The sequence below is a fragment of the Delphinus delphis genome, chromosome 2 (genome assembly GCF_949987515.2).
Source record: "Delphinus delphis chromosome 2, mDelDel1.2, whole genome shotgun sequence".
NCBI lineage: Eukaryota > Metazoa > Chordata > Mammalia > Artiodactyla > Delphinidae > Delphinus > Delphinus delphis.
In genome coordinates, this window is record NC_082684.1 from 104,990,021 (window position 1) to 105,017,792 (window position 27,772).

The following is a 27,772-nucleotide window of genomic DNA, read 5'->3' on the forward strand; positions in this document are numbered from 1 at the left end:
TGCTTTGTCACTTACAGGCTCCCCATTGGTCTGCAGGCTGAATCAGCCTGGGATGAGAGGGGAGTCTTCAGCATTTTGCTTCTGCTTCAGCATTTTGCTTCTGCTGTTGCTCTACTTCCAAATAACCTTTCTGAGGCAACGTTCAAAGTAGGGTTGGGTTCCTTCTCTGTGGAACATGGACTTCTGGGCCCAAACAAGTTCTCCTGCAAATCTACCTCAGCTGTCCAAGTCTTCACTGCTTATATTCCCAGTATGTAGCACAGAGCCTGGCTCCTGTCTTTTTAGTAAGTATTTACTGAGCGAATGATGAGTGCTGAGTTAATTCCGGATAAGTTTGAACTACACAGTTCAGACAAAGTCTCTTTCTCTTCTGCTTCCTACTTGTGTTGATCATCTGGATGGACAGATGGTTCAGTGATCAGTATCTCTGAGCCCTCATAGCTTTTAGGGCATGATGATGCATTTACAGAAAGTTTTTTTCATACACCGGAGCATGAATTCTGTCATGGAGTCAGGTAGTCTACTGAGGAGAATAGCTTTTAGTGCAGAGAGGAGGGAGGGCCTGAGGAGCAGTGTGACAACGTGGTACCTCCTAGGTGAGAAAGAAGTTGAGGTGGTTGGGTCTGGGGACCGAGTATTGCTGACCTTACGTGGGAGTTGAGCATGTCATTTCTTCAGGTTAATGAAACTTGTCCAGTGATCAAGATCGGGGAGAAAGGCTATGTCGGGTACCACCTTGGACCTGTGGGATCCAGAGTTGGTGGAGGGAGTTCAGACTCGCAGGATCACCGCCTGAGTTGGGGTGTGTTGTAGAGTTGCAGGGTTGGGGTCATAGGCAGAGAGCGTTGTTATACCTGCAGTGAGTGCTCCTCACTTATGCCTTTAGGTAGATTTTGAGCAGGCAACCCAGGACCAAGGGTTGGGATAGGGAAGAAGGGTTCCAGGTGCAGCCTTGTGTCTCGGGCTGGAAATAATGGCTCCTGGTCTGGGTTTTTCCCATGATTACTCCTGTTAGACAGACTATGATGTCTCAGGCCTGGGCTCTCCCTGAGCTGAGCTCAAGCTCAGTGTCTTGCAGTGCAGGCATCCGGTGCCTGGCTCCTGCTGCCATTGCTGCTGCCGCCATCACTCTTGGGTGCCTTTGTACTCTTGGGGAAGGCTTCAGAAAATTCCAGCAGTGACTCAGCTGTAAAACCCACAGGAGCTGGCACAGAAGGGTGAAAGTGGAGAAAGTTAACAATCAGTCTAAAAATATTACTGCTGATTTGGTCTCTTGTACCCTCTGAGGTAGCATTAATGAGCTGGAACCCTCTGCCAGGTCCTCTTCTCCCCGTGACTTCCGTTAGAACTGTCTGTAGCTGATGCGGATTCCTGCCGGCATGTGAGTGGGGATGGGTGCCTGTGCTCCAGGGAGAGCATACTGTTTTTCTTAGTCACTTTTGGAAGATAAGGATTTGCCGTACACTTGGCCACCAGGGCTGGAGGCACCTGGTAAACCTCAGACTTCCTTTGATCCCTGAGTTGTAGAGGTCAAGATAGGAGCCGAGCAAAGAGGTCAGGGCCTTGGCCATCATTGAAAGGGACTATGGAACTTCTCTCCCACACTCTCCCCCCGCTTAGTCCATCTAGGTTAATACTCGACATCTGACTTTGATGAAGTTCTATGCCGTACGATGGGGAGTGTAGTTTGAGATCGGTCACTGGCCTACAGCATAAGGAACCTGTCACTTCCACTGGATTTTGGGTTATATGGCTTGAAGAGTGTGTCTTCCCAGGAGGTATACTTTATACTTCAAGTTAGGAAGAAGTGATTGCTCCTTCCCTCCTGATTCCCAGCTGGTGGGAATCAATGCTCCTTACTCAGCAACCTTATATAGGGGAATATAGATAGTCTCATGGGCTGAGCTGGGAGCAAGACAGGCTCTGTCTCTTGAAACGAGGTCCCACCTTTCCAAGAAGCCCACTGTCTCTGCTGCTTTCCTCCCTTTGATCTGTAGATACTCAGAGAACTACATAGCCAGGTCCTTTGTGAGGTTGGGCTATATAGAGGGACAGTCAGGTCACTGTAGGGCATCTGACCATGAGTGACAGTTTCTAGAACTTGGCTCCTTCTGTGGGTTGAAGAAACTATCAAACCACCTAGAAAATCCTTGGCCTCTTGATACAGGTTTTCTTGTCTTCCTTGTATCTTCTAGTCAAACTCCTGTATTCTTGGCCTCTTCCAATTTAATATTTGCAGGAAACTGATGTGGAGGTGCTGATGTGACCCAGGTGTGTTAATTCTGGTACACTCTGATGTTTCATGTTTGTCTGACAGCACTGCCCCTTTCCCGTTTTCCTGTGTGGTTGGAATTAGTGTTCAGTGGATACTCTTCCCTGCTCCTTGTATTTGAATGTAGAAGTATATTTCAGTGGTTGTGAGGATCCCAGGGAGAGTGACTCTCTTCAGCCTGTATCTATATATGTTTAGTTCTCTTTGAAGAAAGTATTTGAAACTAGTGGAAGAAATATTGTCACAAATTTGGTATGGCAAGTAACAGTACTTTCAGCCTCTGTTTTGGTGATGGGCTGGGCTGGGATGAACTAAGGTTTTTTCCCCTCTAATTCTGAATAGCATCTCAGTCAGCACTGTGTCCTTAAACTGAATAACCTTGATAGAAGGGGAGTAGCCTCAGTGAGCATACTGGCTCCTAGGGATATGATACTCCCTTTCTTTCAGTACTATTCATATTCAGCAAGCGTTGATCACCTGCTTTCTGCCAGGTGTTGAGCTAATTACTGCTGGAGTGGGGTGGTAAGGATGGCCCTTGGTGTGCTTGGTTGAGAAGGCAGAACTTTGTACCTATGTGTGTCTGCAAATATCTATGCAAGTGTTTCTGATGCTTTAAAAAGCTTGTTTAAAAGAAGACGATTTCTCTTATAGGTAGAGACTCCAAAGGTACTCAGTTACCATTTTTTCCCCTGGGATTCTAGTCCCTATTGGTTGTGCTTGATTTCTGTTTTCTGGTCGGATCAGTTGCCTTGAAAAAGGTGAAGAAAGTCAAATGGGCATTGACTGGTTTTCCTTCGGTCATAAAAAAATTTTTTTGTTTGGAAATTTCAAATTTACAGAAGTCACAAATACAAAATAAAAATTATACAAAGGTTACTTGTATTTCATTTATCCAGATTCTCCTGTTGTTGACATTTACCTCATTTGGTTTATCATTTACAGTTCTCTCTCTATATGTATATCTCTCTATAATTTCTTTCTGTACCATAAAGAATAATGTTCTAACGTACATTCATGTACAGCAAAAGCTATGAACTTCAGTCAACTTAAAATTGATATAATACTCTCATTAAACTGTTGTTCATATTCCAGTTTTCTCTGGTGACCCAATAGTGTCCTTAATAGCACTTTTCTCTCCTTTGTCTCTTAGCAGTTGTCTGCCTCAAGCAGTAGGCCCACGCTCTCTTTGTATTTGCTTGATATAAGCTTACAGAGTTCTTGTCTTGAATGTTTTTCACAATGTTCAGCTTCTTTCTGGCTGTCACTTTTCCTGAAATTATTACCACAGCCCATGCCAATTTTTTTAATATTAATTATTTTTCCTGGTTAGGTCTCTTTCCCTCTCTCCTCTCCTCCAGCACCCCCTCCCCACGCCGGTGGGGGTCGGGGGGCGTTGGGGGCATGTTTCAGAGATCCGACTCTTTGGGAAATGTCCTACATAGCCACCTTGGGTTCTTTTTTCCTCCTCTGTATTAGTTGCCATCGTGCTGTAAGAGCTGTATTTGAATAACCTACAGTTTTTTAAGTCAAGGAAATAATTACATACGAAAGGTTCTGGGGTGTGGTAAGGGGACTGATTAGAAGCTTGAAGTAGCAAGCCTCAGATTTTTCTAGATTAGTGCCTCTCAGACTTCAATGTACACACAAATCTCCTGGGGATCTTGTTAAAATGCAGGTTCTGATTCAGTAGGTCTGGAGTGGGGCCCAAGATACATTTTTAATGAGTTGCTGGAGCAGCAAGGTCCTAGAGAAGTTTTAAGACCTGGATGATTTAGATCCCAAGGTATTGACCTCTGGAACCCAAGATGGCTTGTCTGTAGTTGATGGTCTTACAGGAATTTGAACAAAAGAGAGGTGTCAAGAACATGAAGACAAGAAGATGTAAAGTCCTGAGTATTAAAAAAAAAAAAAAAAAAAAAAATAGGGAATGGTGTGTTAAAAAGGATAAAGCAAGGAATCAGAAAGAATTGGGTCCCACTCTGTCACTAATTAGCTGACAGACTCACTACAAACACTTGCCCTTTAAGCCTTGGTTTCCTTTTGTTAAGATGGGGTAATAATACCCATATTAGGTAATAATATCCTAAGAAGGATGCAGGGAAGATTATTTACCTAAAGTGCTTCTGACACAGTATCTGGCATATACTAGATGTGCAGCATGTGGAAGCTGCTATTAGTGAATGGTCGGAGCTTGACTGCACCTGTTCCAGACTGGAGAACAGATGATTGACCATGAACTCTGAGCACTTAAGGAAGTGGAGTTCATTAGTGGCCATTGTGGGTTGTCATGCCATTTTCTTTTTAGACAGGCTTATTATCAGATTAGAGGAGCGTTACAGACATAATCGCTAGCTTTGACACAGGAATTTGACAAAGCCTCAAGATATACCTTTGTGGGCATGTCAAAAAAAAATTGTAGGTTAGTAGTTGAGGTAGATGGATTTGTGGGTGCTAGAACAGATGTATCAACACAGTCATGAATACAGGTTGTTGTAAATGAGAAAGGTGGTCTACACTGGCACCCATAATTGCTTTTTGACTCTTTCAAATACACTATTTTAAAATCTTGGGTAAAGACGTGGTTACTGTGGCCCATATTTATCCTCCTTGATGCCCCCCTGACACAAGTCCTTTGGGCCAGCCATCTCCTTGAGCGTTTTTCTGCATCCTGCTTAATGCTGTGTTTCCCTGACAACTCTTGGAGCTCTGCTGTGCCACCCTTCCTAGGATTAACAAACTGCCCTTTATCTTGTTTGTCTCTGGCGAACGCTCCTGCCAACTTCTGCCTCCGCTGAAGGTTTTTTCCTTCAGGATGTCACTTTCTCAAGTGGAGGCTGCATGTTCTCCCAGCCTTATCTACCTCAGGGTCATTCTTTTTGTTCTTCTTACCAATTCCCCAGTCCTTTCCCTTTTCTGAAGATCTCAATATGTGTTTTTGGTTTGTTTTAACCCCAGGCCCACTTGTCACTGTGGGTCCCTTTAACGTCCACGTGAATGACCTATCCAGTATTTTAGCCTCCACACAGTCCACCTCAACCACCTGTGGTCGCACACCCTGGGCCGCACCGTCCTCAGGACTTTGGACTTCACTGTTCCCCTCTTCCTGTTTCTCCTGTCTGCCCCTCCCCTCCTCTGGTAGCTGTCAGCACATGGCCATTGCTGCTTCTCCATTTGCTTCCAGCATCTTGACTCTCTCCTGTCTTTCACCTGTAATGCATGACCCCTTCTTCATCTCTGTTGCTGGGACCATCAACCCTGTTGTCTCATTTCCTCCTTCACACCCTCTTTGGGAAAAACCCGCAGCCCTGTATGGGTGCAGTGTCCACCCAGGTTCCCGATGCTGCTGGAGAGAGTCACCCAAGTGTGATTTAATACTCAGTCCCAGCCGGGCACTGGGTACCGGCACTGTCCTCCCCAGTGTCCCTGCTCAGCCTCCTTGGCTGTCCCCATGGTAGCTCCCCAGTATCTCCCACTTACCTTCGGGATAAAATCTAAACACCCTAATTTGGTTTTCGAAGCTCTCTATGATGTGATTGTTACCTCATCATTCACCGCTCTAACCTTGTTTCCGTAAAATGTGAAGAAAGGTGAGGCCCTCTTAGGGCAATGGTACCACTTTTAAGACCAATACATGTGATATGTTAGTTTTCACAGTGCTTTTTTTTTTTTGACATGTCTTGCAGCACCAAGTAGGAGCCTGGAATAAATCTTCACATCTCCTGCCCTCTCAGGGCGTGAATTCCAGGGGCTTGGGCTCGGTGTTTCATTGAGGGTAGGGGTTTGTCAGGAATATTTGAGAAATTTGACAAAAGTATTTCTGATGGGTGTCAGAATCTAAGCGTTGAGGGACACTTAGTTTCAGCATACCTGTGCATATTCAGTGCCTGTGCTTGGGAAACTGCTTTGAAAGTCCTAGTTTTAAAAGAATGTTTCCTTAAGAAAGGAAGTCATAAACTAAGTAATAAACTCCTTGCTGAAGATGGTAAAGCTCCCCCCTCCCCAGCACACATACATGTTAGACTGGCTAGATTTAAAAAACCAACCCTACTGAGTGTTGGCCAGCATGTGGAGGGACTGAAATTCATCAGTGCTGGTGGGAGGGTAAAATGGTACATCTACTTTGGAGAACAGTAGGACAGTTTCTTTAAAAATCAAGGATAAATAAACACAATAAAATAAACACATCCACACTATTCCCTGCATTAAAAAAAAAAAATTGATACACCTACCTTATTTTGAGCTGAGAGGGAGGTGGTTGGCCAACGGAGGGCAGGTTGGTCTGATCTTGCACATACCCTCTGTCATGAATACCCTGAAAGAATGCTTTCACTTTGATTTCATGCTTAGAGAGGTTTATTCCTGCCTCAGGAGGCTCACCACAGCCCCAGCCAGACATTCAGGCTGACTTTCAGGCTGACTTGGACCCTGAAAGAAAACCAGCTTTGGTGACCTGTGTCTCACTCAGGTACTGGTGAGTAATTATGAGGTAGGGCCAGTCACAGCCACCGTTTATTGAGCACTTTCATATGTAAACGCATTATTTTGGTTTCACCTCACAGCCTTTTTGAGGGGGATGTTTTCCCCTTTCTCCAGATGAAAAAACAAAATCAGATTAACATGGCTTCTTTCTTACCTAGCTTTGGTGCCACCATAGCTCCATGGCCAAAGCCCTCTTCCACCCCCTCCTCATGGATAAAAGGGTGTTTTGCTTTGCTTTGGATTCCTTATTTCCCCAAGGCCAAGTGTGGGAAAATGCTGCTCTCCCTTGCCGTCCTCTTTACCCCCCCTATCTTTCCTGGCCTCTGCTTCACTCTTTTTTGATGTTTAATATTTAAATATTGTGCACTGGGTACTGCTGTGCTGAGCACTCCATCTGCTGTCTTAATTATTGAACCCTCCTGACAATGTTATGAAATAGTTGGTATTCCACCCAAGATGCCATGAGAAAATGGAGACTCAGAGAGCTTCCCCGAGCACGCAGCCATATAAAGGTGCATCAGACCCAGGGTTTCACCCCAAGATTGTCATAAGCCAGAGCCGGCTTAACCACAGCATCACTCTGCTTCCATCCTAAATGTGTGAAGTCCAAGGGTGCATAGAAGAGAATCTGCATATGCTAGAATTTTGCATAAAGGAATCTCTTAGATGAGGTGGTATGTCATGCTCTACCAGACTTCTGGGATGTGCCATGAAGTTCTGTATTTTAGCTATGCAGTGTTAGAAAGGTGGGAGTTCCTCTAATAAACATAGTAAGGAAGGAGTATGGTTTGGGCTTCCTAATTGTGCTGAAGGCATCTCCTATGGCAACACGGGCATGTGTGTCCAGACATTAATAGCAGTTGTGACCAGGGTCCCCAGTGGTACAGGTTCCCAGATGCTGGCCCTGACCCGCAAGCCTGGGTGGCAGAGAGCAGGAGTTTTGCTGCTTCTGTTGCAGCAGGAACTTGGGTCTTCAGAATGCCATCCTGTCCCTTCCGCTCATGGACCCTGGGTGTCTGTCTGCTCGTTACACTCTTAACTGCGGCTCTGTCATGCTTTCGGTGGTCGTGGCTTGGTCCATCTTGCTGGGTGGCTGTGGGAGGGAAAGGCAAGGGCTCTTGGCTGGAAAGAAAACTAAGAGGGCATGAGACTTCCTTTTTATTTCCTCCCTTTTTTTTTCTCTCTTCCTAGTATTGAGCATGCTCCACAATCCATTGGGCAGTGTCCTGGGGAAACCCCCCTTGAGCTTCCTGCCTCTGGACCCCCTTGGATCTGACTTGGTGGACAAGTTTCCAGCACCCTCCGTTAGAGGATCCCGCCTGGACACCCGGCCCATCCTGGACTCCCGTTCTAGCAGCCCCTCTGACTCAGACACCAGTGGCTTCAGCTCTGGATCAGATCATCTCTCAGATTTGATTGTATGTAACTTGCTGCAGAGTGGCGTGGGGAGAGCACGTGAGCTGGAGGTGGGATGCATGCCCACTAGAATGCAGGCCGCGAGGTGGCATGATGGGAGGTGTGGAGACATGTATAGAGCTTTCCATCCTCGACAGAATAGAGGGTGCCTCGTATACCCATTATGTGCATTGAGCAGTACATTTCGGGACCTGACCTGAGGACTCTACAGGTTGCTCCAAGAGCCCTTGGGAAAGTTAGTTTCAAAAATAAATATGGGAGTCCTGGCAGTGTTCTGTTTCTTGACCTCCATGGGTGTTTTCTTAGCCTTTAAACAATATCATTTATGTACCTTTATGTATGATACCTCAAATATTTTAACTGATGATTTTAAGAATCACAAGTTAGTCATCAGTGGGTCTAGGGTTTTAATCCAGATCTGACTCCAGCTCTTTTTCAGAGGCCATGACGAATCCATGAAATAATGTCTCAGAGTTAATCTTTGCATCTCCTGCTCTGCATCTACAGCCACGTGTGACATGTGTGGCACTCGTGCTAAAGGGAGTTGGAAAGTGGATTACGATAGATGAGGAATAGGGGATATTAGAAGTAAATATATAGGAATGGCAGGGAGAAATCATCCTAAAGTAAAATTCAATTTAAGGTGCCTTCTGAGCCTTCTTCTCTACTACCAAAGCCACTGAGCTGACTGTTCAATGAATATAATGGCTATTTTCCTTCCCCCTTCTCTTCCGTATCCAAGACTGGCAACGCTGGTTGTTGCCACGTCCCATTCATAACATGACCTCTTAGGGCCCACCTTGCCTCCCGCCAGTCTGTCCTAGGATATGAAAGCTGGCATTGGTGTCCCCACTACTCCCTGGTTTTATCTGTTCAGGATGTGTTTCCAGAAAGGTAACTACAAGCAGGGCTCCTTTGATTCTCTGGGCTGCAGTTTTTATTCCCCTATAAAATGGGATTAGATGGGATGCTTATATATATATATATATATATATATATATATATATATATATATATATATATATATTTTTTTTTTTATAATTCTTTTCATTACTTTATATGGGCCTTAGTCTTGGAAATTTGCCTCATAACCAGCTTTAATGTTTTGGGATTTCGTTTAAAGAACTTTTCTCTGATTCCCACCCCAAAGGTTAATTGATGAAGGGGTATGAACAGACAAGTCACAGAAGAGGAAATAGAGGCAGTATTTGAACTTACAGGAAATATTCTATTGAGTGATTATTTTAGTTTATTTTTTGATAATGTGGTATCATTTCTACCCACTTAAATTAGTAGAATTTAGAGCCTTGACACAAGCTTGTTGTTTTTAGAAACTTGTGTTCTCATATATTTCTAATAGAACACAGAACCTTCATAGAAAGCATTTTGGCATTCTACGTCTAGGAATCTGACCAGAGAACACACAAAATATGAAGAAGCTACGTTTTATTTAAATGTTTTTTAAATAAAGTTTAAAGCTTTTATTTATAATCCTGAAAACTTGCAAAGTATCTAAATGTTTAACAGTAGGGGGAATAGGTCAGTGGAGTGTAGCTTGTTCCCGAAATAGAATATCATAAATTAATTAAAAATGGTTATGAAGACTGGCAACGTGGAGAAAAAGACTGAACTGGGGAGAAAAGAATTTGTTTAAATTATGGTATAAGGACAGCTAATCTTAAGATAGGAAGAAAGTCTAAACGAAAATATATCAAATATTGGTATTTTTCATAATTTCTATAGTGTGATTATTACTTTTGTAACAACTGTCCTTTAAAAACCTATCTTCCTTTTTTCTTCCCTAGTCAAGCCTCCGAATTTCTCCTCCCCTGCCCTTCCTGTCTCTGACGGGGGGTGGTCCCAGAGACCCTTTAAAGATGGGGGTTGGGTCCCGGCTGGACCAAGAGCAAGCTGCTCTGGCTGCAGTCACGCCCTCCCCAACCAGCGCATCAAAGAGATGGCCAGGAGCTTCTGTGTGGCCGTCCTGGGACCTCCTTGAAGCCCCCAAAGACCCCTTCAGCATAGAGAGAGAGGCCAGGCTACACAGGCAAGCTGCAGGTGAGTGTGGCTGTGGGCCTGCTGGGGGCCTGGGGCCTCATTCTCGGGCAGTGAATAAAAGTGACCTTAGTTCACAGACTGGGGAACTGTCCACAAGAGGACTTGACTGCATGGTGACGTCTGCTTCTGCACAGAGTGGTCTATTCTGAGGAGTGAGTGCTAATGCGGACACACTCGGTAACCTTTTTGAGGCTGAGCAGAGAGGAACAATAGATAATCTGGCACACTGGGTTGTGCCTATTAGGGGTCGGATCCATCTCTGACTTCTGCTCTTCTGTGGAGATTGTGCACTGCTCTCGCTTTTGATTCTTTTCACAGGTGCATGTGTTCAAGAGAAACCCTGGAAATGGTGCCTAGAATTTTGTCTCCCTCCCCCTTTCTAATTCAAAGACATGTCACGCACAACCCACGCTGGAGCTTTCTTCCCCAGGGCTGTCTGATTGGTATACACAGGGATGCACTGGGGGGGGGGGGGGGTGGTCCATTTGTCAACCTCCAAGGTAAGGGATGTCCCCAGGTGTACTGGTCTCTCAGGAACCCTTAGATTCTGTCGTTTAAGTTACCTTAAAATCCATTATTAAATCTGTTCATCTTATACCAGTACTCGGAAGCAAATGAGCTGTATATGTCATTGTTCACTAGTGCTTCAGGGAGATGCTCACTGACCACTATTGTAAGGTTCTGGAATTGATTAAATGAATGTTCAGTTTCTCCATTCCCTTTGTTTCCATAGGTTTCAATATGTCTGTCTTTCTACTCACAGAGCTAGACCTGATCTCATTCTCCCTAGCAGTGCTCCTGCCCTATTTTAATGGTTTCGGCAATCTGTGTTTGTACTTTCTCTGTTGCCATTGTTTTCCTGTGAAATGACTTTACTGTGCTTTTGGATGAGGCCATTATATCGACTTCTGTTTTTGTTTGCAAAATATTGCTGATGGTGCCTAATTTCTTGCTGTAGCAACACATTGGGCCTATGCCTTTTAGAGAATGACCTTCCATGTTATTGTCCTGAATGAAAATGGTGGTTCATTTCATTAACTGTCTGCTCCAGTGCTGGAGGAGGAGAGTAAAATAGGCGAGGACTAGCCAGTTCCCACTAAGGTCAGTCTCTGATCTGGAAGGGCACGGACTGAGTGGGGACAGGATTAAAGACCGATACGATAGAAGGCCCGGTGGTGTCTCTTTAGGTACCATAACGATAGCTTTGGAAATGATGGGGAATTGTTCTGACTTGGAACAGTTGTGACATTCTTATCTTGGGTTGCTGGTGCTGGTTTTTATTGGCAATGTCCTAACTTCTGTGAGTGATGAGTTCAGGGAAACAGTATAATGTTCCTTATTTGAACATTTGGGGAGAAGGTCCATTTGGACCAGTAAGCATTTAGGATGTTGTATGAAAAATTGCCCTGTTTACTTTCAAGTACAGGCATACCTTGTTTTATTGAGCTTCACTTTATTGCACTTCACAAATGCACTTCACTGCATTTTTAAAAAAATTTTTATTTTATTTTGGAGTGTAGTTGATTTACAATGTTGTATTAGTTTCAGGTGTACAGCAAAGTGATTCCGTTATACATGCACATGTATCTATTCTTTTTCAAATTCTTTTCCCATTTAGGTTATTACAGAATATTGAGCAGAGTCCCCTGTGCTATACAGTAGGTCCTTGTTGGTTATCTGTTTTAAATATAGCAATGTGTACATGTCAGTCCCAAACTCCCAATCTATTGATACTGCATTTTGGTTTTTTTATATACAAATTGGAGGTTTGTGGCAACCCTGTGTTGTCAGATGATGGTTAGCGATTTTTAGCCATAAAGTATTTTTAAATTAAGGTAGGTACATTGTTTTTTTTAGGCATAATGCTATTGCACACTTAATAGACTACAGTATAGTGTAAATGTAACTTTTATATGCACTGGAAAACCAGAAGATTTGTGTGACTAGCTTTATTGCAATATTTTATTGTGGTGATTTGGAACAAAACCATGCAGTATCTCTGAGGTGTGCCTATAATTACAAATTTAAATTAATTAGTATTGCAAGCAATGACTAGATAAAACTGCTTTCTGGTTATATGTTATATGTATGAAAATAGCTTGAGTTGTGATCATTTTTACCCTACACATCTGGTTTGCTATTCCTCTCAGTTTTAGTGGAGACAGAACTAGTGAATTAGGGTTATCATACTGGGCTGACTGGTTTTGTGAGGTGTAAGTTTTCTTGCTTTTCAGAGTAGTCACGGATGTTGTCCCAGGCAGCCAGACTAGGACTGTGGCCTCTCTCCTCCTTCCTGGATAAAAGTTCACCACAGAGAAGGGCAGTGACTTTGTTAATTCTTTGACTCCTGTTTCTCTTTGTCTTCTGCCAAAGCTGTGAATGAAGCCACCTGTACCTGGAGTGGCCAGCTTCCTCCCCGGAACTACAAGAACCCCATCTACTCTTGCAAGGTGTTCCTAGGAGGTGTCCCTTGGGATATTACGGAAGGTGAGCCCTGAGACCTTCTGCTTCAAGTGTTGAAGGTGGGGCATGTCTTTCAGGAACAAGAAACTTGGACTTGAGGCCAAGAACTGAACCTCTGCCTGGGCACAGGGTATTACAGGAGCAACTGTGATGGGAAAGGTGCACTTCATAGACTCCTACAGTGCTTCTGTGTCTGTTGCATACAGTTGTCACCTGAGACCAAAGGTCAATTCTGAGTTGTCTGTCAAGGAGGATGAGCCCAAGAGAATACTAGTGGCCCTGTGCCTTCCTCGGGAGGATGGTGTCTCAGTTTCTGTCATTCTTTTCATCTCTTTGCAGCTGGATTGGTTAACACCTTCCGTGTTTTTGGCTCTTTGAGTGTGGAGTGGCCTGGTAAGGATGGCAAGCACCCCCGGTGTCCTCCCAAAGGTAATATGCCTAAAGGTAATAAAGACATGGTAGGAGCTTTTTTTCCCTCCTTAGTATGTAATTGCACTGAGGGACGCTGGGGTGTCACAGCTGCATGATGATAACAAGGTTTGGGCACTCCACAGCACAGAACTTTCAGCTCTCGGCACTCCTCCTCAACCTCACACATCCTTCTGTTTCTTCTGAGCCAATGTTCCATCTGTCCAAACTCACACTGCGGTTGGAGCTCCCTGTGAAACGGCCTTGTGCACTTCCCTCCAAACCTGAACCCCAGCCGTTCCTGACCTCTCAAAATGAGGCGTTTGAAAAGCTTTCCTTTCCTTCCCAGTTACGTTGTTGCCTGACCTAATTCTGAGCTCCCTTTGGAGTTAGCAGGAATGAGGACCAAGCATCTGATTTCTCACTGGTCTGAAATGAGATCCCTTCCCTGTAGAAAGGAGCAAGTGCTATTTTCACTCTGCCCCATCTTCACTGAAAGTGTTCCGATGAACTGAGCCAGTGGTCTAACTAGGCTTTTAAAGGAATACCTCCATCCCCTGGCCCCAGACCTGTCATCGCTCCTGCCCCCAGGAAAGCCAGGCTTGCTGACCTGAACATGCTTTGTGTTGTGGGATAAAGAGCTATGTGGTAATGATAGGATCCTCTGTCCTACTTTGCCAATCCCTTCCCTTACTAGGGTGGGAGATGGTGTGCTTCTCCCTCCGTTGGCCTGGTTGTCCAGCATAGCAAATGCTTCCATTCAACAAGACTTTCAGGAGTAGGACAAAAACGTGTCTCACCCATAAGGCATCTTTCTCGGAAGAAACTCCCTGCCGCAAAACCAAGGCTGAAGAGTTAGCCACCTGAGGGATGTTAATGCAGTTTCTCCTTCCATTGGATATAGGGTATGTATATCTGGTCTTCGAACTAGAGAAGTCTGTCCGGGCCTTGCTTCAGGCTTGCTCTCATGACCCGCTGAGCCCAGATGGCCTGAGTGAATATTACTTCAAGATGTCCAGCCGGAGGATGCGCTGCAAGGAGGTGAGTTGGCACAGCGTCCTTTCTGGATCGGGTGATTGGCATATGAGGCAGTGGATTTCATGGGGTGGGTGGATACACAGGCTGCAGACAAGTATCCCTACTGAGGCAAGAGGGCTGCTCTTCTTGCCCCACGTTGAATACAACAGAACACTCTCAGCTGCATTAACCCCCCACCCCGCACCTTTGGGCCGTAATGGTATGTATGTGCTTCTGCCCATGGAAATCAAACTGTCTCCCAGATCTCCTCCTATTCTAGCCAGTGCTTCTGTCCCAGACCTCTTGTCTTAGAAATGAAATTGAAATTAGCAGCTTTCTCTGCTTGGACTTAACTGAAAATCTACAGTTGTTTCTCCCTAGTCCTGCTCTCAGGATGTGCCTTCTCACCTCCTAATCTGTGGTGCGTAGACCCCTCTTAAGCCCACATCCATGGATGACTTCTTCACTGCCATTCAGGGCTTTATTACTATCTAGTTTCCTCCATCTGGTTCTCTCTCCTTAGGCCGTCTCTGGTATCAGCCTCAGCATCGTGAGTCTCTAGCATAGAGCCATCCTGCCTGGGAGCCTCGTTGCATATTCTTGGACCCTATCTCAGGCTTACTAAGTCAGTTTGGGTGGAGTTTAAGAATCTCCACTTTAGGACTTCCCTGGTGGTGCAGTGGTTGAGAATCTGCCTGCCAATGCAGGGGACGCATTGGGGTTCGTGCCCCGGTCCGGAAAGATCCCACATGCCAAGGAGTGGCTGGACCCGTGAGCCATGGCTGCTGAGCCTGTGCGTCCGGAGCCTGTGCTCCGCAACGGGAGAGGCCACAACAGTGAGAGGCCCGCATACCGCCAAAAAAAAGAAAAAAAAAAAGAATCTCCACTTTAACCAAGTTCCCCATTGGTGCTAGTGGGTGGTGTTTGAGAACCACTTGTCAAAGGAAGTTTTGAACTCCGGAATCAGTGTTATTTTTTAAAATTTGGTTCCAGAGTACATTACTTTTGTGATATTGGATGAGATATTTAATATCATGAAACTTCATTTCCTCATCTATAAAATGGAAAATTGAAATGCCTCTTTTAGTAAGAAGATTAGCAGTTGCCAGGGGTTATGAGGGTAGAGGGGATGAATAGGCAAAGCACAGAGGATTTTGAGGATGGTGAAGATACTCTCTGTGATACTGTAATGGTAGATACATGCCATTATACATTTGCCAAAAACCCATAGAGTTACAGTGGTAAAACAAACCCCAAGTGTGAACCCTAATGTAAACCATGGATTTTGGACAATACTGACGTGTCAGCGTAGGTTTCCTGATTGCAGCAGGTGTGCCAGTCCTGTGAGGGGTGTTGAGAGTGGGGGAGGCTGTTCGTGTATGGAGGCGGGGGGCGGTTATATAGGAACCCCACATTTTCAGCTCAGTTTTGCTGTGAACTGGAAGCTGCTCTAGAAAGTAAAGTCTACTAAAATCTGTAGAGTAATAGAGAAAATGCCTGTTTTATTGAGATAGTCACATTGGATTTAAAATAAATGATGCATGTGACAAAGTTGGCTCTTTGTTCTACGATGTTTCCTGGTGTTAGTTCACATTGATTTTGTCCTCTGGCTGCGCACGGTGCCCCACAGTTTCCCTGCCTTCTTTCTTGCTGTGTGGAGCTTATGTAGTTATCACAACTTATGCTCTGGGACTTAACAACATGCTCCTTCTTCCCTATCCCCTGCTTTCACAGTGAGAGGCTGCCATTGCAGCACCACAGGCCCTCACCCTCCTCAGTGCCCTGCAGACACCTTCCTGCTCCTAGTCCCTCGTCACCGCATCGCACAGTGTTTGAATAGCTTTCTTTGATGCATGGGCTGTAGGCAGCTCTGGTTCTCATCTCTCTCTGACCCTCTATTTCCTTTGTGTTTCCCCCTCCACACCAGAGTAGTAGGTATTTGATTCCCCCCTCTCTTCTTCCCCATGTCAGACAAGTTACTCACTTGTGTGGCTCTGCTCTTACCTTTAGACCACACTCACCTCTCTAGTCTCATGTCCTACTTGAGCCCCACCTTCCTGTGGGGCCTTTCTTTGGCATGTCCTATAATTATAAACTCCTACTTTTAAGAAAGCTTGGAAAGCGTGGTGGCTGTTGGGATGTGAACCAAGATTGTGATACTTTCCCATGGTAATGGAAAAAGCAAGATGGGCTTTTGCATCTTCCAATGAAATTGGCTCCCCCTGGTAACTTCTCCCAGGCTCTCTCATCTCAAGGTTATCTAGGTCTAGAACCCATCAGACCTGATTCTTGTTTTCCCACCATGCCCAGGCAGTCTGAATTCTGCAGATTCTCCTGTTGAAGAATCTTCTTGATCTTGGCCTGTTCTTTGCCCAGTACCACCAGCCTTCTCCAGGTCTTCTTCAGCTGTCCTGTGAACTACTGTTCTGCCTCCTTGCTGCTTTACGCCTCAGGTCTCTTCCTGCTTTGAGACCTTTTTTTTTTTTTTTTAAAAAAATCTTCACAGATTAATCTTCCAAAAATACTTACTGATCATCTGTCAACTCACTTCATTCTGGAGCCTTCTGTCTGCTATGCCAGATTTTGTTCTAGGCTCAGGATTTGGAAGCAGAGGACATGGTCAGTTCCTGCCCTAGTGTCACTCTGCCCTGCAGAACCTCAGTGTTTTCCTGTGTGTGACTTTTCACACTACCTCTCTCCAGTTACTCCCACTGCTCCTGTCACAAGCCCTCTAGTGAGTACATTGGGCCAGTAACCATCTCACACAGATACCTTCAGCAACCCTACCCTCTGTCCTTCAAGCTCCTTTCCTGTCGTTCTCTGTGAATCCTTCCTGTCCCAAGGACTCTAGACCATGCTGTCTGTTCATCAGTGTCCATGGTCCTTTGTTGGAACCACATGGTTGAAGGTTGTAACAGTGCTAGGTTCCTGGGTATGACAGTTTGGGACTATTTTGCTTACTCTTCAGAATGGGTAGACTACCACTCTACCATTTTTTTTAAAAAACCATTTTGGACTCACGGACTCAGTAAAATTCAAGTCTAGTTGTGTTGGGGTGAGGGTGGCTTGCCGAGTACCTGTGTGCCTGGGACTGTATGGGGCTCAGCTTAGCATCTCCAGAGCATGTGCCTCTCCATACGAGAGCCTTTTTCTGGCTCCCTACCAGGGCTGATATACCTTTGCGTGGTTTTTAGGTACAAGTGATCCCCTGGGTCTTGGCCGACAGCAACTTTGTTCAGAGCCCATCTCAGAGACTTGACCCCAGCAGGACGGTATTTGTTGGTGCTCTGCACGGGATGCTGAATGCCGAGGCCCTGGCAGCCATTCTGAACGACCTATTTGGTGGTGTGGTGTATGCTGGGATTGACACAGATAAGCACAAGTATCCCATTGGTAAGTGTCCCACTTCTGTGTGGGAAAGCTGGGTGGCCCCTGGGATGTAGACCAAGATTGTGATACTTCCCTATGGGAGTGGAGGGGGAGACCTGACTCAGACCTGCAGCTCAGCATATACCAGCAGTATAGCATCTTTCTCTAGACAAGCCACCAGTACTGACCCCTCTGTACCCATCCCTCTCCCACCACTTCCCTTGAAGGGGAGAAAAATTGATAGGAGGTGAAAATGAAACGGGAACTTTGGTTGGAAGCTCAGAGTTAACAGCCAAACCAGTCTGAGACAGACAACAGGTAATATTTCATTAAAAGGCCAGGACTTTCCTGAACTTGCTTGGTTTCCTTTGTTAAGAGGCCTTGAAAAGCGGCCTTGTCTAGGGTCAGAGACCACGTGAGGCTGAAGGAAGACTCTGGGTGACTCAGCCAACAGAGTATGGTCATGGCCTATGCTGTCCTAGTGTAGGGGAGTCTGGGGGCCTAACCACTGGGTTTTGGTCAGCCCCACTGGGAAAGGAGGGCAGTTTCCCAGTCGTGGTAGAATAATCTTAGTGGTGGGGTTTGGAGGTGGAGCAGAGCCTCAGCTTCCTGATCAACACATGGCTAATCCACCTTCCCACATGCTTCTTCGTCTGCCCACCCACACAGAATCTGGTCAGGAAGGAGCATCTTGTGCCTTTCAGTGCCGCACCGCAGATTGAGAACAGGGACTTCAGAGGCTGCAGGGGCAGAGGCGGCACTTGGCAGGATGAGGCTGCTTCTGGCTCCCCTGCTGGGCTCTGGAGTACCTCCAGGCCAGGAGGGCCTTGACTGCTGGGCCTGCCTTCAGAGAGGTGTTCTATCTGCATCTTGCTTTCCACTCTGAACCCTTGTAACCGTGCCTGTGCATCTGCTTACACGGAGGCGTCTCTTCCCTCCTCCTTGTGGTCAGCAAGTCCTCCCCCCATTCCTGACGGGGTTGTGCCATCATGGTCTACAGCTACACTGTCTGATACAGTGCCACCAGCTGAATGTGACTCTGAGTGCTTGAAGTGTGCCTAATGCCACATGTTGAAATGATAATATTTTGGATATATTGGGGTAAAGAAAATTAATTCAAATTAATTCCACTACATTTTTCTTCTTCATTCCACTACATTCATTAAATGCGGCTACTAGAAAACTTAAAATTACATAAGTAGCCCATACTATATTTCTATTGGACAGCACAGCACTGATCTAGGAACAGGGTTTCCTGAGCGTTGACAAGTGGTGTTCGGGAGAATTTGGCTGGAAGGTAAGTTTTCCTGTTTTTCCTAGGGTCTGGTCGCGTGACTTTCAATAACCAACGTAGTTACCTGAAAGCAGTCAGTGCTGCTTTTGTGGAGATCAAAACCACCAAGTTCACCAAGAAGGTGAGTGGGCTGGTCTGTACCCTCACTCTGGGCCATCTGAGAGGGGTCTGGGCCAGCCACTACCCAGGGCAGGCCTGAGACGGAAGCTGTCCCTGTGCTGGATATGCTTTGGGGAATGAGCCAAGCTTCTGAGGACACACTTGAGGTGAGGTTTGGGTTTGGGAGGGGCCTGGTCTTGGTCCACTCGGGGGATGGGAGCTTGGGACTGTTGAGCCTCCTCAACATGTGGGGTGCCTTCCTCTGCTGTGTTATTTGGCCAGCTTTGCAAGGCAGCCTGACTTCTATTCTCCAGCCTGACCTGCATTTTCTGATTGCTTACTTGTTGCTGGATGATAGAGTGCCATGGTCCGGTTTGCCGAGAAGACCAGGCAGTAGTGTGTGTGGTTGCACACACTTTGTAGAGCCAGCCTGGCAGCTTCTGCAGTTTGGGCACCTGCCATCAAGGATCTCTGTACTCTCTGCCTGTAGTTCTCTCTGGGCCCCCCTTAAAACAGGAAGCCCCCTGTATTCATATGGATGGCCCATGACATGCCCTTCTCTTCTGGCCCATTTGGCCTCCTGGTGAGAAGCAACCACTTCATTATCCTGTTTTGCTTTGTGCAGGTTCAGATTGACCCCTACTTAGAAGATTCTCTGTGTCATATCTGCAGTTCTCAGCCTGGTCCTTTTTTCTGTCGAGATCAGGTGAGTCCCCTGGGCACTTGAGATGTTTATAAAATCCCCGCCTTCAGTTAAAGATTGTCATGTCTCATTTGTCACAGGGAATGTTGGAGTTCTCAGGTGCCTTGCGGTTGTCTTAAGAGCATAGAAGAGGCAGCAGTAATGTTTGTTGATGATTAGACCAGAGACACACTTGACCCAAAACTGTTGGGAAAGCTCGTTGAGTCTTGATACTTTGGCCTTCTCCTTGCCTGGGATGTTGGTTTTCAGTGTGGCACTATTGGTAATGGTGATTTTTGAGGATGATAGGAACCTGCTGGGCGTGGTCAGCAGTACCTATGAGCCAGGCACTGTTGTTCTAAGTCTAAGGCCTTCTAGATGGATTTTCCCCTATGCATGGAAGCTTGCTTTTTTTACTTCTGAACCTCTGGACTGTTTTGATATTTGTACTTGGTTTGTACCCAGTTGTCAGAAGCAGGCAGAAAGCAGCATGGCAGTTTTTGTTGAGTGTTTCTGGGTGGTGGAGCACAGATCTGGATGTATTTGGGCAGTGCTTCTCATAGTCTAACGTATATACGCATCACCTAAGGATCTTGTGTAAATGCAGGTTCTGATTCAGTAGGTTTGGAGTGTGGCCTGAGATGCCTTGTTTCTGACAGGTTTCCAAGTAGTGCCAGTGTTGCTGGCAACAAGACAAGTTTGGGATGTGTTCGAATACTAGCAGTGCATCCATACTTAGTTATTTTTGCAGTGGTGCTGTCACTCAGGTTTGGAGTCTCTGGGTAGACAGTAGTTAAACTGAGGCTGCAAAATGAGGATATGAAGTGAGTTTGGGTTGCTGGGTAAAGCCGGAGAATAAGTGTATCTCTGAATAGCCTCTTCTAGCAGGCTTTTGTGTGTGTGTATCTTCCACAGATGATCCCCATTTTTGGATAATGGCTCAGAAGTTTAGTGGCTTGCCCGGGCTTACACAGCCAGCGGGAGTGTGGGCCTGGGACTGAGGTAGTGCCCAGTGACCTCTCCTCACTTAGTGTGACGAGGGAGCCGTGCTGCCCGGCATTAGGATCTGGAGTCACTGTCTTTAAATGTTCTCCCATGTTAGCAGGCGTGTGCTACAGCTGCTCCATAGGAGGTGGGAAGGGCAGGGGACTGGAAGAGCAGCTGTGGTGCTAAGAGGAGATGAGGGAAGCTGGCACAGTCTCTACACAATAGGAGCCCAGCATGCTGGATTAAGTCTGGGCACCCATAGAAACAGGCAGTGGATTTGCCGTGGTTTGGTCAGGCCTCTGTTGGGGATGAGAGGGATCCCCAGGACCATCTCTTCTAACCCCACAGAGGCCATCAGGAATCCCCCACTTGCTCTTGGGCAGAGCAGGCAGCTCATGCAGCTGCCCCCCTGGCTGGTGCTGACACAGGCCTGGCTTCTCTCTTGTTTTTCTCCGCTCCACCCAGGTGTGCTTCAAGTACTTCTGCCGGAGCTGCTGGCACTGGCGGCACAGCATGGAGGGCCTGCGCCATCACAGCCCCCTGATGCGGAACCAGAAGAACCGAGATTCCAGCTAGAGGAGCTGGCCTTGCCCAGTGGCCTGTGGCGCCTGAGGCTGGCAGGTCAGGCAGTAGCCTGCACCACCCTGCTGCCACTGGCCACCAGGGAGCTGGCTTCCCGAGGACAAGGGAAAATCGTAGTCACCTTTGCACTTGCTGAATCTGTCTTTGTTTCTGCACTAATTAATGCACAATGAGTTTTGTCGGATTTTGTTTTCAGGGGGTGTACCAGGGCAAGGACCCTTAGGCTCACCCTCCAAGCGACTCTGTAGTTTTCCCAGATTTTAGTTCCTCATTTTGCCGATGAAAAAGCAAAAAAGAACTACGTGTCCAGAAGGTATTGACACGATGCCTACATCTAGGTTTATTTATTAAAAGCGCTTTTTTACATTCCTTGCAATACTGATGGTGATGATGTGCAGGTCTCATTGGTTTCATTCTTGCAGTTGCCATACAGTGCCTTTCCATTTATTTAACCCCCACCTGAACGGCATAAACTGAGTGTTCAGCTGGTGTTTTTTACTGTAAACAACAAGGAGACTTTGCTCTTCATTTAAACCAAAATCATATTTCATATTTTACGCTCGAGGGTTTTTACCGGTTCCTTTTTACACTCCTTAAAACAGTTTTTAAGTCGTTTGGAACAAGAGATTTTTTTTTCTTTCCTGGCAGCTTTTAACATTATAGCAAATTTGTGTCTGGGGACTGCTGGTCACTGTTTCTCAGAGTTGCAAATCAAGGCATTTGCAACCAAGAAAAAAAAATTTTTTTGGATTTGAAACTGGACCGGATAAACGGTGTTTGAGTGGCTGCTGTATATAGTTTTAAATGGTTTATTGCACCTTCTTAAGTTGCACTTACTTGGGGGGGGGAGGGTTGATAGAAGTTTTTAATCACAAAGTCACAGGACTTTTTTCTTTTGTAACTGAGCTAAAAAGGGCTGCTTTTTGGTGGGGGCAGATGAAGGCTCACAGGAGCCCTTTCTCTCAGAGGGGACAAGTACCCTTCCCTTATTTCTTTCATTTGAGAAATGTATGAAGCAACAGTTGCAGTTGACTGAAATGCTACTGGAATTTGAAAACTTGACTTTTTCTTTTCTTTTTTTTTTTTTTTTTTTAAAAAAAAAACGACTTGCCCCTCTTTGGGAAGCTGTGTGCCAAAGAACCAGTGTCATAACCCCCCCCTCCTCCCTCCTGCTGAGCTGACGTTGCATTGTTGCATATCCCAGCTACTCTGTGGGTTTTGTGAAGCTGTGTGTGAAGTCTCTACCTCATTGTAGTATATGCAGGCAAGACTGCACTCTCCTACAGATGTGTGGAGTAAGCTGTGGTGTAGTTTTTTTGGCACATAATAAACACGTTGCAGCAGAGTTCTGGTTTTGTCTCTGTGTCTGAGCTGTGGGAAAAAGGGGGCAGTGGGACACCAAGATTCCAGAGTAAAAACCCACATTTCCTTGGATCTTCTGTGATGAGATTCCAGCCCAGGTTGATAGTGGGGCCATGTGGGGACTTGCCCCTGTAAGTCCTTCTTGGTCACTTCCGTGGTCAAATGCACCTCGGAGGTGCCTCTCTAGTTAAGTGGGTACCTCTAGTCTAGGTATGTAAAAAGCCCTCACAGATGAACTTCTTGGGGCTCCTCTTTTCATAATCCTAGACTCAGCTTGGAGGAACTGGAGGCATAGCTCCCCAGAGGTCGGCACGAGCCACTTGTTCTCAGCTTCTCCTGTAAGCCTCAGAGCTGATTTTTCTTCTTGGGAGGCTTCCTATCTCTTGGAGTCAGCTGTGCTGACCCAGTTCTTCACTGAGTGGGAGTAAATTTTTGCTGTTCTTCAGGACTATCATCTGGACTCTTTCTCACAGGCGGGATGCCAGGATTTTTGAAAGGGTCTGCTGATGATTTTTTCAGGTAGGTTGTTCCTGGGCCCAGCTGCTGGAGTGATCTTTGGAAGATTCCATTTTAGTCTGCGGTGGAGGGACCCCTGCACACTGAAGCATCCGTTCTGTGAGAGGTGCAAGAAGTCACTATCTTAGGGGGTGGGGAGTCCCTTCAGCCAAGAATGAGAGGCCTCATCTTTCCCTTGAGGCCTGATGGCAGCAGCATAGTTTGAAGTGTGCAGGTAAAGTAAACTGCATCTCTCTTGAAGGAGAGTCTGACTCTCCCTTTTGGTGTCCTGGTCTGTCCTGTCCTATCCTATTCAGAGAGTCATCTCTTCTCCCCTTTGGTCCCTCTTTTGTCCAGGTGCTACTTTCAGGGCAAGGGCTTCCTGTCCTTCAGCCTTCCATTCTCAGTCAGTTCAGAGACTGACTGGACTGTCCAAGGTGACCAGGAGTTGAGTTGGGGGATGAAGCACAGCCTGGTGCCCCTTAACTCATCCAAACTGGGCAGCCCAGTCTTTCTTTAAGTCAGGCGGGGACTTGGAACCCACTTAAGCCAAGTTGGAGATAAGGAGCAGGGCACTCCCGAGGCTAATGAGGCTACCAGGGGTAGCCTGTGCTGGTGGCCTCAGAAGGACCTGGTTTGCGGATGGGTACAGCAGGAACAGCCTTATGACGGTGGTGGTTGGAGAGAGTGCCTCAGCTGGGAGCGCTACGGGTGAACTGGGCCCTTCACTTAAACATTTGAGAACTTGCTTTGTGCCGGGCACTGTTCAAGGCAAATACTGCCATGGAACTCATCCTTAGCTGAGAAAATTGAGACAAGTCACTGTGACGTGCTAAGAAATACTAGAGCAACTTTAAAAGGCTAGCAATGCTAAAAAAATGATAAAAGGATAGCAGTGTTACTTTGTATAAATTGGAGGGAAAGTTCCTCTGATAAGGTGACGTTTGAGCAAAGACTCGGAAGAAGTGAGATAATTCTTTCCCAGTTGTACCTGTGTCTCCACCAGGCTAGACACAAGTCTGTGACCCATGGATTGGGTGGGGATCCTGTGCACGGCGCCATCCCCTACTTCCTCACTTTTCCGCGCTCCCGCCTTCCTGATGGCTCTTAAGCCTTCATCCCTCTCCGCATCATGTGTGGGAGAGATACGCCGCCGCTCTTAGTCTAGGGCACTTTAATGGGCGACCTAACCACTGAAGAAGGGTCTAGAGGAACCTGCGTAAGACCACCCTAGTTGGGGCGGGGCGGGGCGGGTCAGCCACTCGCTACGCCCACTGGATGGCAATTGGCCATACTTCCGTTCCATTCCGCCCCGCCCCTCTAGGGGTCGCTGTGTCGCGCTTACAGTCGGCTCAGCGCATTTCAGACTAGGCGGAAGCGGCTTTCTGGCCTGCGCTTTATAGGCCTCTCGTGCTTCCTGTTTCCTCTTTTACCAAGGACCCGCCGACATGGTAGGTGTTTTTGTTTCCAATCTGGTGCCCCCCACAATCGTCCTCCATCCGCCGCTTTGCACGGCCCCCAGCCCGCGAGGAGGGGCGCAGTACCCTGTGAGGCCGAAGCCTCCGTGGGCCGCTGGCTTCCGCGTTGACGCCGCGCTCCAGCACTGCCCGGCCGGCCTTCTCCCCCTCCTGGGCTCAGACCTAGCCCACGAACCCCGCTCCGGTTAGGGCGTGACGCCGTGCTGTTCCCCGGAGGGGGTTCCTGAGTCGCGAGTGACCCTGTGTTCACCACTTGCAGGGCCGCGTTCGCACCAAAACCGTGAAGAAGGCGGCCCGGGTCATCATTGAGAAGTATTACACGCGGCTGGGCAACGACTTTCACACCAACAAGCGCGTGTGCGAGGAGATCGCCATCATTCCCAGCAAGAAGCTCCGCAACAAGATCGCAGGGTGAGTTCAGCCGGCGCTCGGCCTCCAGGGCCTGCTGGGAGACGGAGAGTCGTGGCCCCGCGGGTGGGTCGTGGGAGCTGGGTTAGCACTAGTCTCCCGCTGCTCCGAGAAGAGCGCTGGAGGTGTGCCTTTGCCGGGTTTCTTGGTGGGGTTGTCTTATGTTCGCGTTGTATTTGGCGGTTTGACTGGCGGGGGCGCTTGGACGAGGTTAGCCACAGTCGACCTCTGGAAGACTAACGTTAAGTAAGGGTGTATTCGATTTAATGCTAACTTATGTACACTGGAATTCGAAGTAAAGGAAATGAAGGTTGGGAGGAGGGGTCGTGAAGGTTTGTTGGGAGTACTTGATAGCTTTGAAAGCGAATTTGAATAGAGGGGATGTGCGACACCAAAGGGACAGGCATGCCTAGGTAAGTGGAGCTGCGTGTGGAGGTTTTGCGTATGTAGGAGGTTCAGAGTCAGGGCCCCCAAGGTGAATCCTCTCCCTTCTCACTGCGGGAAGAGAACTAAAATACACATCCAGACGTTCTGGGTACCAGTGGGAGCCAATGTGTGTTCTTGGGCATTTGTTCTTTGTAGCTATGTCACACATCTGATGAAGCGGATTCAGAGAGGCCCAGTGAGAGGTATCTCCATCAAGCTGCAGGAGGAGGAGAGAGAGAGGAGAGATAATTACGTGCCTGAGGTAAACTTTCTGGGTCTTATTCTGGATCTCTTGTTCATCCTGAAAGATAAAGCAGGTCCCTGAGAACCGTTTCAGGTACCTGGTTTTCAAAGGGACCTCAGCTGAGTCTTCATATACCCTTTGACCAGCTGTAGGTGCCTATAGTTTACTTGCCTGTATGTTAGGTTCTGTTCTGCCCTGTTGGGATGATGTAAGTCCATTCTGTTTTATACATGAGAGCCTTTTAATGATGTTTGTTTGGTGACTTATGTCTTCTGGTTTGATTATTTGCCCTAGCATAGTATTTCTGCAGTATAAACCCAATCTTAAGGTTTTCTAAATACTGGATTCGTGGGATCCTACTGTATCCTCTCTATGCCACCCATCCCCGTCCCCCACCCCCTTTTTTGGTTCCTCATTTAAGAGTCTTAGAGAAAAGGCAGGGAAGGTGAGAGATAACTCATTGCTATTTGGGGCCTGCCTTGTTCCTTACAGGTCTCAGCCCTGGATCAGGAAATCATTGAAGTAGATCCTGACACTAAGGAAATGCTGAAGCTCTTGGTAAGTGTTTGCTGAATTCCTAAAGTAGGGCTTCCCTGGTCACCATCCATCAGTAGCTTTCTACTGTGGGTAATACTTCTAGGTAACACTTACTGAGTCTTTAAAATATATCAAGTAATCTCAATGTTTCTGTATGGCGTTTTCCTTTTCCTCAGTGTGTCCCATGAGGCACATCCTGTTATTTACATTTTATAGATGATGAAATGGTAATTTCAAGGTGAGTAGGTGGCAGGGATGGGAATCCATCCACCCTTCTAACCACTAACCTAGACTGCCTCCAAAGTGGGTTTAGCTAGTTAGTGAAGGTTCAGTTTGCTCTCCACACGAGGATAACTCCCAAATCCAGTGGCTGTTCTTCCAGGACTTCCAGAACACCCCTTCTCTCAGTTCCTTCTGTTCTCGATTTTGTGGCTGGCTTCTCACATTTACCCCCTTGGTTCCATCCTTAGTTCTCTTTTCAGTCTGCCTCCTTACTTCTATATCTGTATGCTAATCACTCAAATGAGCTGTGGTCTCATTTCCAGTTGCTAACTGGGCACTACTTGGGTAGTTCAGCTATCTTTAATACAATCTGATAAGTGTCTCTTCTGTGACATATCTTAGTATTTCAGTAGTTTGGTGAAAGCATGAGCTTCAAAGTCCAGGAGGCAGTTGGTGATTTAGAGCAACTTTATTTTTCCTTTTTATGATTATGAAACGTCTTAAGACGTTCAGAAAGATAATGAATAGAGTGAACACCCATATACTACCACCTGGTCTCAGAAAAACATAACCAGTACAGCCAACGCCTGCTACAGATCGTTTTGTGCTGAAATACTACTCTGGAATGCATCTTTTTAATTTCAACTGTAAAATTGGTTTTTGAGGATAAAATGAGGAATTCTGGTTATATGGTGGGCCCTTGGGTTCTTTTTTTTTTTTTAACATCTTTATTGGAGTATAATTGCTTTATAGTGGTGTGTTAGTTTCTGCTTTATAACAAAGTGAATCAGCTATACACGTGCTCTTGGGTTCTTTGCACTTAGATTGAGCCACCTTAAAGGAAGGCCCTGACCTTGTCCTACCACTATTCTACCCAGGCCCTTCACAAATGTTGATTGCATAAGTGATGCCTCCTACCTGAGGGCTGGTCTTGGAAATGAAGTGGCACTGTATATGCCTTAGAGTAGTGATTCTCAAAGGGACAGATTTTGCACCCCACAGGGAACATTTGGTAATATCTGGACACATTTTTGGTTGTCACAACTGGGGGATACTAGCAGACATTAGTGGATAGAGTCCAGGAATGCTGTCAAATGTCTTAAAGTGCACAGGACAGCTCCTTCATGGCTGACTGTGGAGGATCTTTCAGATCGCAGGTAGGCCCCCTACAGAGTTTTATTGCTCTGGGGTGGGGAGGAGAAGGCTCTCTTGGTTTTCTGCAGGGTCCCACCAATCTGACCCCAAGGTTGTGGAGGCTGACAGAAGCATAGCCTAATGGTGGTGCCGGGGCTCTGGACACAGATCTCACCAGTACAGCCACACTAAGCCCCTTTTTATTGTTCCAGGACTTTGGCAGTCTGTCCAACCTGCAGGTCACTCAGCCTACAGTTGGGATGAATTTCAAAACACCACGTGGAGCTGTTTGAATCTTTCTGCTGTGCTGTAATATTTTCAATAAACCTCGGACAACAAC

The 27,772-nt window shown here is 46.6% G+C and overlaps 2 protein-coding genes across 2 annotated transcripts in view; both read left to right on the forward strand.

Moving 5' to 3' along the window:
- Positions 1–22,466, forward strand: part of CPEB1 (cytoplasmic polyadenylation element binding protein 1) — a 100,463-nt gene extending 77,997 nt beyond the window's left edge. The window contains exons 4-12 of the mRNA XM_060003614.1: positions 7,943–8,169; positions 9,973–10,225; positions 12,599–12,712; positions 13,028–13,117; positions 14,001–14,137; positions 17,308–17,506; positions 18,803–18,897; positions 19,501–19,581; positions 21,010–22,466. Of these exons, the coding sequence (XP_059859597.1) occupies positions 7,943–8,169; positions 9,973–10,225; positions 12,599–12,712; positions 13,028–13,117; positions 14,001–14,137; positions 17,308–17,506; positions 18,803–18,897; positions 19,501–19,581; positions 21,010–21,120 (1,307 nt within the window). The 3' untranslated portion in view covers positions 21,121–22,466. The remainder of the gene's footprint in view (positions 1–7,942; positions 8,170–9,972; positions 10,226–12,598; positions 12,713–13,027; positions 13,118–14,000; positions 14,138–17,307; positions 17,507–18,802; positions 18,898–19,500; positions 19,582–21,009) is intronic.
- A 1,837-nt stretch (positions 22,467–24,303) lies between these two features.
- Positions 24,304–27,772, forward strand: RPS17 (ribosomal protein S17). Its single transcript, XM_060003615.1, has 5 exons — positions 24,304–24,434; positions 24,721–24,872; positions 25,452–25,557; positions 26,032–26,097; positions 27,645–27,772. The coding sequence occupies exons 1-5, from the start codon at positions 24,432–24,434 to the stop codon at positions 27,723–27,725; spliced, it is 408 nt and encodes a 135-aa protein (XP_059859598.1). The 5' UTR covers positions 24,304–24,431; the 3' UTR covers positions 27,726–27,772.